At 40.3% G+C, this 13,275-nt stretch overlaps 1 protein-coding gene across 5 annotated transcripts in view; it reads right to left on the bottom strand.

Annotated features, from left to right (window-relative positions):
* Window positions 1–1,089: 1,089 nt before the first annotated feature.
* The window catches only part of slc12a7b (solute carrier family 12 member 7b), a 92,974-nt gene continuing 80,788 nt past the window's right edge, over window positions 1,090–13,275 (bottom strand). For 2 of the 5 annotated variants that reach the window (XM_072378816.1, XM_072378818.1), the window contains exons 20-26: window positions 12,144–12,275; window positions 11,693–11,800; window positions 11,233–11,349; window positions 6,732–6,907; window positions 5,987–6,001; window positions 5,057–5,190; window positions 1,090–3,685 (exon numbers count right to left, since the gene is read on the bottom strand). In XM_072378816.1, the coding sequence (XP_072234917.1) occupies window positions 3,594–3,685; window positions 5,057–5,190; window positions 5,987–6,001; window positions 6,732–6,907; window positions 11,233–11,349; window positions 11,693–11,800; window positions 12,144–12,275 (774 nt within the window). In that variant the 3' untranslated portion in view covers window positions 1,090–3,593. The remainder of the gene's footprint in view (window positions 3,686–5,056; window positions 5,191–5,986; window positions 6,002–6,731; window positions 6,908–11,232; window positions 11,350–11,692; window positions 11,801–12,143; window positions 12,276–13,275) is intronic. The other 3 variants (XM_072378817.1, XM_072378819.1, XM_072378820.1) reach the window with 3 other exon arrangements.

Here is a 13,275-nt window from a genome sequence, read left to right on the forward strand (position 1 = left end):
TAGCTCCACTTTACACTGTGCACCTTGACAGGGCTGCTGGCACTTTGGCATTATCTTAGTGTTGCAGCACTGTTATCCAGTTTTCTTAATTTTCTCATTTGCTTGTATTTTTCCAGAGTTAAACCATAAATATAAACCATACATCCATCTTTTCTGTTTTTGAAGGAATACGTCTGAATGACCCAGCTGGATTTCTGATGGGAGGAATTGCTCACCTTTCAGTGGAAGGGAAAACTAAATGTTATTGCTTGAATCACAACAGGCACAATCATAGAATATTCCAGTGTATAGGGTACAATGCTTTACTATTATTTTTGTCTACAGTGGTAATGACAAATCACAATTTTTGCATCTAACCATATATTCATGAAAGCGATGATGGGAACTGCTGTGTCTCGTATTTAAGTGGTCAAGATAAGGACAATAAACGGACATGCTGTAACTTCGGTGGGAAAGACTCAGATATATGGTATGCTCTTCTTCCTCTCAGTTTTGGTCATGCTCAAATTGAATGAATGTTGGAGCAGTTTGTTACCACTCGGTGTCAGGCATGTTCATGATGGACAGCTCTGTCCATTCAGATTGAGGGGAGGTGCAGAGGCTCATTTAGATGACACTGGCAGAGAGAAAGATTGACTGCGTTATCTGGGAGTCCCACTAAAGAAAAATGTAGCCATGCTTGTTTTATCTGAGATACAACCTTATCTGCCCTCAAACTGCAGCAGGAGGCTGAGGGAGATGGAAGGATACCCTCTAGTGGAGAATTAGGGCTACTGCAAGGAGAGTACAACACTATGGACTTATGCATTTGTTGTCAATACCAACTTCATTCTATTTATGATTTTGACAGCAATTTAACCCTGCAAAACAGCAAGAATACAATTTGGCATTTTCCCTGCTGCTTTCCTTGGGTCACATGTATGTGCAGCTCCTGGCAGCCTTCCCTTGACACAAAAAAAAAAGAAAATTCAAAATATATAAATATAAAATATATAAAAGTCATGAAGAAAAAAAAAAATTTGATTATTGAGACAACCAATAATCTCAGCCAACTGCTGTATGACAAGAATAAATACACATAAGTTAGGGTTTGTTTCAGCACTTTTAATATGTACTAAGAGAGGCACAATTACACTTTCCTATACATGCACCCACAAGTGACCTCTTGCTCTAGCCCATGAGACCTACCAGCTGAGCCGAACAACTGCAGAATCATGGTTTACACAGGGACAAACCAGGAACACACACTCACAGACACATGCACAACATTCTGCTGGTCCTCTCAACTAACAGTTCCTGTCATGACTCCACACTTATGTTTCTGATGGAATGATGTGAATGAAGAAGTTCTGCTCGCTTCAGCTGAGTCTCAGTGATGGCTTGAGGTAGATATCATTCTCCAATCACCTCAGACATTTGAGTTGTGGGACACACTGTCAACCTTTCAATTTACCTCCACAAATGTTTTTGCGTTACAATCTTGCTTTTAAGTTTTGTATTTGATACACAGCTACTGCTACTCAGCTCAATGACTTTAATAACAATTTTAACAATTTTACAACTTTTAAACTTTGATTAAAAAACAATTAAAGTTCTCTTTTTTGCTCTTGTGTTTTATCTTTGGTAGCTAAAATAGGAAACAGTAACAATTTACTTCATGTTATTAGTTACAGAATCCACCCATTCATTTTCACCCATATTTCAAACACTTTCAGTCCAAGATGCCTCTGTGTGCATGTTGTGTTTTTAGTGGGTTGGAACAAACACAAACAAATAAAAAATTGTTTGACAAACTGCCGTCTTCACATGGACCCTCGTCCTCTTTCTGTAAAATTCATGCTGAAAATTAACACTGAAAGTAACAGAAACTCACTGTAATGTAACAAACACTGCAGAGACTAACTATAGTTACAGAGGCATACATCAACAATAACATACCAATTCAACAGTAACTGACAGTCAGAAGTTCACATTTCCTTGTTCAGAACTGCACGAAAATGCGACTCTCTGTTTCACAAATACTGCACGGCTAACTGTAAAAAGAAACTGAAAAAACTGTGGAGGTGCACATGAGGGGTGTGTGTGTGTGTGTTTTCTTCTAAACAAGCGACTGTCTTTGCAGCACACAAATTAAAGTTGCCTTTCTTCACTCAAAGATTTTTAAAAAGAATTCTGACAAATATTGCAAGCTTTATCATTAAAAATGTTTTACTCAAGTAAAATCAAAGTTTCTAAAGGTTAAAGGTTGTCACTGTAAAAACCATTCTTTTTATTTTTTTATTTTTTCCCCTAAACTAAGCTGCATTGATAATACTTCCATGGTTTCTTTTATGGTAATTTTGGCACTTTTTCTCCTACTTAAGAATTCCCTGACAGAGTCTGGGACTAAAGCCTAGGATATTTGTTGAGTATCATACAAAAACAATACTGAGTAGAATATTGTGGTCCTGGCCAACAGCAAGAGTCCCTGTTGGGCCAAGAACCAAATTTATGTCCACATGGAATTAAGTGCTGAAAGATTGGTTGTGCAAAGTCAACGGTGTTGTAACCACAACCGTATGAGTAGAATTACACCAATTCATACGTCTGAAGTTGATTTTGGATATTACTATAGTATACTTTGTTAAATGTCAAAAATTCTAAGGGGAAAACTGGTTTTATGTGCAAACCTTCCAGCCAATGTATTCATTCACTATGCTGATGTGTTCTGTCAAACAGACACAGGATAAAACATTAAAAAGAGAGAAATGACTACTTATTCCTCCCAAAGCAGTCCAGCAGACACCACAAACATATGTTAATTGAAATTTAAACTTATGGCTATTAGTCCTGTCAAATCTGTGTTTTTAAGGAATACAAATCAAATGGCTCTAGTGGAAATGTGAACGGTACATATTCAGCATCCTCCTGGCTGGTCCTTTACTAATTCAAAGAAATGATGACAACCACAGTACACTACATGTACACACCATCTTCCTTTACATTCTAAACTAGTTGTGCAACATGAAAACAAATTTGTTCATGTCACCAAAGCAGAACTAATATTAGAAACTCATGTGTTATGACCTTTCTGCTGTTGAGTTTTGAAATCCAGCCTAAAGATGATTTTCTACTACACAACATGCTGTTCTGTGATTTTTCTTCAATCCATTCTCTAGCATTTATCTCTGTGTATGTGTTTCCTTAGGTCCAGATCTCAAATGCAGATATCAACATGACACACTATGAGGTTCATAGCAACAACACACATTCGCTTCTTCTTTGCTCATCTTTACACAGTGAGAGCCAGTAACTTGACAACATCAACACACGAAGGAAATAATATGAAGACAGAAGAGAACAGAACAGGATTTTCAGGTTAAATAAAGATATAAAGTGTCTCTATGCTCTATCATCCCAGTGCCGGAGGCTGGACACACTGTGCTCACACATTCAGCCAGTGACTGATTAAGTGTCAACCGATTCCTTCATCCGACGTCTTTCAGACCACCTGTCAGTCACAAGTGGCCCTGTCTTCCCTCAAAAATGCCCAGTGACCAGTATCCATGGAAACATGGCCATGTGTGCAGTGTGGGGCATGCAAGGTTTGTGTTTTAGGAATAGATGGTAATGACTTCCCGACCACCACCTCTCACAAGGAGGACACGGTTGAGACCCTCCAAGAGGACCTCCAGGAACTCCATGTCTGAGTTGTCAGCAGTCAAGGTGTGAACATACACAGTCTTATAGAAGTACACGTCCCAGCTTTCCACCCAAACCCTCATACAGGCTGCAGAATCCATCTGCTCCCCATCACAGAGCACACTGCAACCCAATATTTCTGCAGTGGCTGTCCCTCAGCACTTGAATTTCGAACTTGCAGCTTTGCTTTGCTGTAAGAAGTATTGCATCACTTCCTGCTGTGGAATTTCCCATAGTTAAGCTGCTATAGGCTTAGACTGCTGGGGGACCTCATCTGTCTCACCTTTCCTCACTTTGCTCTCTTTTTCCCCCTGTTTAATTTCTCAAATGATTTTATGTACATGTGACATTATTGTGATTATTAACTTGTGTTTCCCTGTTCCAACAGGTATCCTTTGAATGGTGTTATGGTGTTTTTCCCCCTCTTTTCCCTCTTTTCTGTCTTCTCAAACCCCAGCTGGTCGAGGCGGATGGCCACCCTTCCTGAGTCTGGTTCTGCCAGAGGTTTCTTCCTGGTTCTGGTTCTGCCAGAGGTTTCTTCCTGGTCCTGGTTCTGCCAGAGGTTTCTTCCTGGTTCTGGTTCTGCCAGAGGTTTCTTCCTGGTTCTGGTTCTGCCAGAGGTTTCTTCCTGTTAAAGGGAGTCGTTCCTTTCCACAGTCCCTCAGGCTCAGGACGGGAGATTGGACTGAAGACAAGTTTTGGTGCAATCTGTTGGTTTCCTTAGCTAGGATATTGTTTATTGAATTGGCTCCATATGAATTAATTGGATTATGATTACAATGAATTGAATTCTAATTGGCTTGAATTGGACTATATTATTTAAGTGCCTTGAGATGACAATTGTTGTAATTTGGCGCTATATAAATAAAACTGAATTTAATTGACTTGAACTTGAGGGCAATAGAAACAATGACATTCTTTTTCACAGCTATGGTACACCTGATAGCAATGCCATAATTCACACATCCAGCAGTTTCTAAACAACATTATCATTTAATTAGGGTGGTCCTTCTGACAATGTGCTGAATGTAAGCCAGTTTTAACTCCATATGACTGTGATGAAAACTGTGGCACTAGCTGCATGTTCTTTGTTTGCTGCTCAGCAGGTGCTTAACAATGGGTTTTTACAGCTGCTTAATACAGCCATAAATTCTGATATGTGAGCTGTGAGAGTGAACCAGAGCAATAAGGCTGCAGTTGATCAGCTAAAGTCCAAACTGAAACCCACACTAAAACCTACGTGAAGCTGAGTGGAACTACAGATTCAGCTGATATTTCTAATGTGGAGCCCCTTTCACATGGTCACTCTGCCTTCAGACAGGTCCACTGTTGTATAAAATCTATTCAACTGGAATTTTAGCAGGTTTAAGGATACAGTTTTCATCTCCTCCTCTGTTGCTTGGTGGTCCGGGCATGTTGAGCAGAACCAGGTGAGCTCCTTGGGACTTGTTGACTACCACCTCATTCAGCTTCACAGCTGTGTGCATGCGCCGAACATTTGACTGGTTCCTAGTTTGACAAGATGTTCACAGTGAAAAACTAGCAGTGGAGAAAGCTTTCATCATCACAAAATTTAAATTCTGATTGAACAAATTTTCAAATCACAACTAACACAACAGCATACTTTTAGAGCAAACACCATCACACTCAGTTACATAAATTTAGGATTATTTTGTTGAGGAAAACATCGGTTTAGTTCAAGAGTGTTGTCTGTTAGCTTTAAACACAGAAGAGAAGAAACAGGTTCAGGAAGATGACTGCAGCATTTTGAATTTCAAATCAAGAGGCAACATTGAAAAGACATTCAACACTGCAAACCTGATGTCACCTCTTTATCTAAGGACAGTTTTTTCTATAGTGAAAATATCGTCTTTCAAGGGTTCCCTCATAGGTAGCAGTGTTAAAAAAACATGTCCTGCCTCCTTAAATGTTGCTCATTATCATCATAATGACAGCCCACAAGGCAATAAAGCACATGGCAGTAACTGTCAAAAGCCAAATCACAGTAAGATAACAAAACAAAGCAATGTCACAAAATTCTGTTTTCCATTCCCACTGAATACAAAATCATGTATGGTTTAAGGCCGTACAAAGTTAATCAACAATGTTATATCTTGTTCATGCAATTTTTATCAGGTTTTTCTGGCCAACATGCTGTTAGAAGCTGGATGATGCAGTCCATGCAAACAAAGACACCACAGAAAACACAGAGGTATGAGCACATGAGCTGCAGGATACTGAAAAAAGCTAGTCACCACAGCAGCAGAACACATGGAGGGCTCAGAGCAAAGATAATGCAACTTACAGACTCTCCCACTCTCTAGAAGGAAGAAAATGGGACAGAACAACAGAAACAGGCTTAGATGCTTCTACATTAGCTCTGTCCACCACACTGCATGCTTCAAACTGTCCCCAAGACTCACTGAGACACCTCAAAGTGCCTCAAGTTTACCACAGAAAGTGACATGGAGCTGTTTGATGTGAATGGTGAGGTTTTTAGAAATGTGGCCTTCTCTGTTTCCTGGTCCTGAGAGACTTCACACAGATTATATTGAATTCACAAACTTTATAAGTCAGTGTGACCATAATGGGACAGGTGTGGGTGTGGGACTTCCTCACATGTGACAAGGTCCACACAATGATATTATGGACAGTATTGAATGAGTGGGTGTTAGTGTACAAAGTGTGTACTTGATCTGGCCATGCACTATACTGGAAATGGCTGAAAGTGCGCACACGTTAAATACAGGCTGATTAACACGTCATGCACATAGATTGCATCCTGTCAGGCTCAGAACCAGCACAGCTAAACATGCTGTCCTCCTGTGCTGAGGCTTTGGCACCATCCTGAAGGGACCTCACAACTGTGCACACGCTTTAACGCTTGTCAATTCAGAATGGTGCTAATGTTTCTCACATAAAGCAACACCATGTCACATGACTGCATGATATATTGTTACATAAAATTCACACTTTAAGTAACAAATTCTGTATTACATGTACAGACGTATTCCGTTGGCCGGAACATACATACATACATACATACTTACGGTTTCATGTTAAACAGGTCACGTACAGCCACATTGGTGTTGCACTCGCGGTTTCGGTTTCGCTCTGTGAAAAGCTTGTCCTTGGTCCAGGTCATGTGCTCCCGCTCAGGCCCAGTGTCAGCCTTGTCATTTATTGTGGCATGAGAAGCTGTGTTCCTGTCATGGATGAGCTGGGCCTGGAAAAAAGGCAGAGAAAAGATGAAGAACACAAGAAGGGATATATGGATATGAATATTACCTTGAGATGGTTCAGGGGGAAGGAGAGATGTAACTAAAATAAAAACCTGGAAGATGAAAGACAAAAGAACATGAATAGGGAGAAAAGCAGTTCTCACACACACACACACTGCAGCACCCTGATGTGATGTATGTGGGGCGTTCGTGGCTCAGTGGTGAGAGTGGGTCGTCCAATAACCTGAAGGTTGTTCGATCCCCACTCTCACCGCTCAAAAAGATTGCTGAATTGACAGCTAAAGGGGTGGCAGTTCATCTCATTGTCAAATGTGCATCAGTTAGACAGTGCTGGTAATGTCGGCGGTCCAGAGAATTTACAGATATGTGAAGTGCATGCCGATGATGCTTTTATCAAGTGACTGAAGTGTTTAAGAAGAAAACTCACATATCAGAAAGATGTCAATCTAAATGTCTCATTTGAGAACTGACAAAAGTGTGTGCGCCTGAAACTAGCCTGGAGTGTCCGGGGTCAGAGATACTGCACTTCAGAACTTTGGTTTCCTGTCTGCCAAAATACTATTTTCCAATATGGTACCACATAACGCACCAGCAAATAGAAAAAACACACTTGCTATAATTAATAAAGTTGCAAGAAGAAAAGAAAATCTTTAAGGCAGATGTATAAAAGACCAGACAATGCTACAGGAGGAAGTGGGGAAATGATAAAGTGTACGAGGAAGGCCAAGAATAGAGATCAGATTAGATTTTACTGCTGGAGAGAGTTCGGACAAACAACAGGATGACAGACAGATGCAGAGTTAGCTTCATTGTTGCTATCAGTCAGTAGCAACTGATCAGCTCTCTGGTTCTGTCCCGTTTGCTTTGCTCGGTTCTGTTGATGAAGTTGTTGAATACGATAATGATCATTTCTCCATCTGCTCCGTGTCGACTGTAAATCAGGAGACTGAAGCTGTGCTTGATTCCTGTAATAAAACTAATGAAACGTGTTTATATACTGCAGACATTTACTTTAGTGTTCATCCCTGTTATGTTATTTATCACAGACTGAAAAACAAGTTCTAACCTTATCGTTATCGTCTCTGACTCACAGATGAAGCTACATTCGGATTGTTCAAAAATGTATATCAGAAAAAGCTAATTGTGTTAAAGATTAATAGAACAGAAAAATACTTTGTTCATCCCCCATTGGGGAAATTTAAAAAAAAAAAATTCAAAAGTAGAACATTTTAAATGTGTCTTTTTGTGAACATGTCTGTTCATTAAATTAATGATAGTATCTGTAAATGAGGTCTTGTTAGATCCTGCAACATTAGAGTAAAATGTCTCTTCACATATTTGGTGTCTTCTGGAATGGTGTTACATCCCAAACTATGGACAAAACCCAAGAGCAAAAAAACTGCCCAATTCTTTACTATTATGTTAACACATCGATGTAAAGACTATGTCTAATCTGTCAACAGACATTTGCCACGCTCCTGGTGTGAAGCTGATGTAAGAGCAGATGCTGGAAACGTTAGATTCAAGGAATGATTGAGGATATAGAACCTCAATATACTTTTAGCTTTATGTCTCAACCTGCATTTTAAGTGGGGAAAACACATCTCACATACCAAATCTTGTGTTTTTTGCCATGTGTGAGAGGGGATTCCTGAACAATGTCTTGATTTAATTCTCCTGGCACTGTTCAGAAATCATGTGTGTAAATAGTGAAAAAGAAGCAGAGATGCTGAGGAATTCAGAAGATTGTGGGATTTTTTCAGTGGTATAATTTATGATAATAATTTCCAGTGGTAGTCAGTGGATAATGAAAGACATACTCAGGAAGGAACCAGAAGAGCGAGCAATCAAAAATAGATGTGCATACAAGCTATAAATAGAAACTAATTGGCTGGAGACAATGGATGTAAAACAGAATTACAAACTATGCTAGTTTGCAGCCTCCCAGACACTGTTCAGAGAGTTGTACTGCTTTCCTTCATTGTAAATCTCCACTTTAAGAAGGGCCTACAAGTTCTCAATAGGGTTTAGGTCTGGTGAGAAAGGGGGCCATGTCATTATTCTTCAATCTTTAAGGCCTTTACTGGCTTGCCACGCAGTGGAGTACTTTTATGTATGCAACAAAGAATCGTCCTGCATAAAAATCATGGTCATCTTGGCAATGTCTCTGAGCACTGAACATCTTGTACTTCTGGGTACTCCAGGTAGGTTGCAGATCTGGAATATGACAGCACTGGAGGATAATGGGCTCCTGGTAGCTTCATGTGTTGATATTATGTACATGTGACATTATTGTGGTTATTAACTTGTGTTTCCCTGTTCCAACAGATATCCTTTGAATAGTGCTACGGTGTTTGTTGTCCCCTCTTTTCTGTCTTCTCAAACCCCAGCTGGTCGAGGCGGATGGCCACCACGCTCAGGATGGAAGATTGGACTGAGGAGAAGTTTTGGTGCAATCTGTTGGTTTCCTTAGCTAGGATATTGTTTTTGAATGGTAAATGGACTGTACTTGTATAGCGCTTTTCTAGTCTTGCTGCTTCTAACACTACATGCCACATACGCCCATTCACACACACTCATACAGCACGTCTTAAGTCTAAACATCTATACATAACTACGTGCTTTCTAACCATTCATACACACATTCATACACCGATGGATACATCAGTAGGCAAAGTGGGGTTCAGTGTCTTGCCCAAGGACGCTTCGACATGTAGCCCAGGGCAGCCGCAGTCCAACCACTGAGATACTGGGACAGGAAATTTATTGATATTATTGATATTCCATCTAAAGTGTCTTGTGATCTAACGTATGGATGTGAGTCTATGCCATAAACAAGAAGTTGTTCTGAAGAACTGTTAACGTTAACGATAAAAAGTGTGAATGAACAGAATGGTTTCAGCTCAGCGGTATGAGCGACAGGGCAATGATTATGGCAGGGGTAAACAAAAACAGAGAGAAGACAGTATCTTCCTGACACAAGTAATAGAATGAAGCAAAAATCTTGGCAAAAATTACTCAGAAAGGAGTTTGCCCATTTTTTTTTTTACCTACTTACATTGACCTACAGCTGCAGATTTCTGACAGGCCAGGAAATACCATAAAGGTACCAGCACTTTTGTCAGGGTTCTGTGACAATACTGTCTACTCTCTCCTCTCACAATTTTAAGGTAGTGGGGGGATGGGGGTGATGGAGGTCATGGGAGACTGGGCTGCAGTTTCAGGGTGCAACGGGCTGGTGTTCACAAAGCAGCTGTCAATGACCATACAGTAAGTAGCACTACTGTTTGGCCAATCTGGACTTGTGGTTTTTCTGTCAGATGTTCAAGATGGATGCCATCTGGACTGATGCACCAGCTACTCATTCAGGGATATTCATACAGTTAATTCCCTGGGCACTTTTTAGACTTCACAATGTTAACTGGCTTGCAGCCCGTAACTGGTTTGTAGTTCTGGGCTAACTAAGGCTTCATACTGGTGTACTCTATGGTTGAACACCTGGTTGAGATAGATAGATAGATAGATAGAGCTGCACAGGAGCAGCAAAGGCTGTGGTGAAACATGGTAACACATTATCTTAGTACCTTTGGATAGAGCTAGTACATCACATGGACATGGATAAACCAACACTAAGCAGGTTAAAGAGCTCAATGGACTATCCATGTCATTGTTTTACAGGAGGTGTGACCCTTGATGTGACACCAGAAACATAATTTGGACTTCTGTTTTAACAAAGGCATCATAAGGAGTGCTAAATTATAAACATTTTTGCAACATCGGGTCTTCAGCAAATAAAAAAAACCTTTCAACCATTTCTTGAGACATCTATGGAGAACTTTTAAACTAATAGCAAACAACAACAAAGCCTTTTCCAACATTTTCATAGAGCAACAGACACTTGATCAGCACAGTTACCCTCTGATTCTGTTGATCATATCACAGCAGCATTTAAAGTTTATTTCATTACAAAGATCGATGTCTCTATAACTCCATGACAACCTAAAATATTTCTAATTATAGTACACACCAGTATAGTCATTCCTACAACGCCCTTTCCCAATCTGTGTTTTTTTTTTAATATATAGCGAAAGCATCGTAACCTGTCCATATTTAAGGATAATTGATCACTGTCCACTTGCATATATTTTTGGCATTTGGTAAATAAAGAAGTAAGTAAAATTTTTCCTATTACAGATTCAAAACCATGAGGTTGATAAAGAACTTGACAACTGTAGCCAAAGATGGAGCTTTGTGAAGACGGCCCTGAGACTCTAATAGTGAGGGACAGTGGGTTGACAAAACCAGCTACCTCGTCCTCCTGAGTGTCCTCCATCGGTGAGGACTGCCGGCTGAGGTTCGAGCTCTCTGTAGTGCCCTGGTTCTTCCTCCGGATTGAGCTACGCGATTCATCAGTGATACTCTGAATCTGAGCAGTGTGGCATGTGGTGGATGAACAGGGAAAGGGGCCAGTTGTCATATAGCTCAGTATATGGCCTCAAAATTTTTAAATGACATTGTCATAAAACTATGTCAGCTGTTAATTATTAATTTATCACCCATACTTTTATTTCCCTTAAACATACATGTATGTCATAAAACCTGATGTGAAATGTATGGTGGTGATATGCCTACCAGTACCCAGTCTGCATGCATAATGGCACTATCAAGATATTAAAATGCATACAGTGCCTTTTAAACCATCTTGGTGTTTGTATGGCGTCATTAAGAGGAGTATCAGAGAGTAGTCTCACAGTCACAGAGTGTTTTACCTCTCTCTCCCTCTCAGTCCTGGAAAGTTGCATCTGTTTCAGCATTTGGGACCTCTGCTCCATAACCAGCGTCTTCTCATAGGTGAAGGCTGAGATGTCATTATCATGCTACAAAGAAGAGGAAACACAAACTGTAACTTACAAGATTTGACAAAACCAACTTCCTACCAGTAAAAAGTTAAAGCTTTCACAAACATTTGTTGGTTTTCTGCTTCCCATAATCATCAATAAGTAACCACTGAGCTCCTCGCTCTTTAAGATTTAATTCAGCTCTTACTGCACAAAGATAATTTGCCAAAAATACAGAGGTGACAGCACAAGCTATTTATCTGCCTGCCTTCTGTGACTCACGACAGACATCGTCAGGATGTATGCAGCGAGTTCTGAGATGATTATATTGTGACATGTACATGTTGCAATGTGGTGCTAAATCTATCAATCAAAATCTCACCATCTCCACTACTTCCACCTCAGCATCCAGTCGCAGATGATAAAGGAACATCTGGAGATCTTTTTTCATTTGGATGCTGTTGTCATCCATCTGGGCAACAGTGAAGATACGCATCTTACATTTCCTCCACACCTGCAGGAAGCAAGAAAGGACCTGGTCATTGTGAATTAAACATATGGATGGATGGATGAGTGAGTTAAAGCAAAAAACAAGGATTTAAAATGATTCTGAGCTTGTATGTGAATAAAGTAAAGCAAAGGTAATCAAACAGCACTGCCATAATTTGTGGGATTTTGTGTTTTGGTTTTTCTGTAGTTTTTTACCTTAGTTCTTCTATGCTCTGGTTTGGAGCTTCTTCATGCCTTGATTTAGTCTATATTAAGTGCATTCCCACAGTAGGAACCTTTTGCAGGTCCTATAACCTTTTCAGGAATAGGGCCGTTTTTTTCGTGCATTCGGACTAGGACCGCGGCCCTCAGTTCCTATAACCCTTTTAGCTCCTTCTTCGAGGCAGGGTGTTTTCTGGGTTACATAGGGACACATATGACGTAGGTGTTTGGTGGATGGTAGCTCCGCCCCTTGTCTGAAATGTTTACTCATACGACACGGACACATCCAGTGCATGTTTAATGAGTTAAACTTAGACGTTGTCTCCTCTGCTTCTTTCCTTCATGAAACGAAGAAGTATCGCCTGTTGCTCGATTCTTCGTCTCCTGACTCTTGCTACGTGCTCTTCCAGCCTCCATCTTAGACGCCTGATGTGATCGTCCATGATTAATATTACCGTCATGCAGACCATGAACATGGTGGGCTCCTCGCTCTCCATGTTAGCTTCTTGGTGGTGTTGTTTTCTTCTCTCCTTAGGAAGGGCAGTTCCTATAACTAAATTCGAGGTGGACAGTTCTTAGAACTGCGTTCTTAGTCATTTTGACTTTGGCCGCTTGTTGCTAGGCAACAGGTTGTCGTAGAGACATTAATATATTCCAAGCTGTGATTAAATTTTTTTTTTTTGTCGAGTCATCCCAATTCATTTCTATGAGGATTCTGAACATTTTGTTACCACGAAAACGAAAAAGATTAATCTGTTAATTCGGCCCGAACCGAAACTCGCAACCCACGTAATGCATACGTC

Source organism: Leuresthes tenuis, unplaced genomic scaffold, assembly GCF_036924035.1.
Source record: "Leuresthes tenuis unplaced genomic scaffold, fLeuTen1.0.hap1 SCAF_24, whole genome shotgun sequence".
Classification (NCBI taxonomy): domain Eukaryota; kingdom Metazoa; phylum Chordata; class Actinopteri; order Atheriniformes; family Atherinopsidae; genus Leuresthes; species Leuresthes tenuis.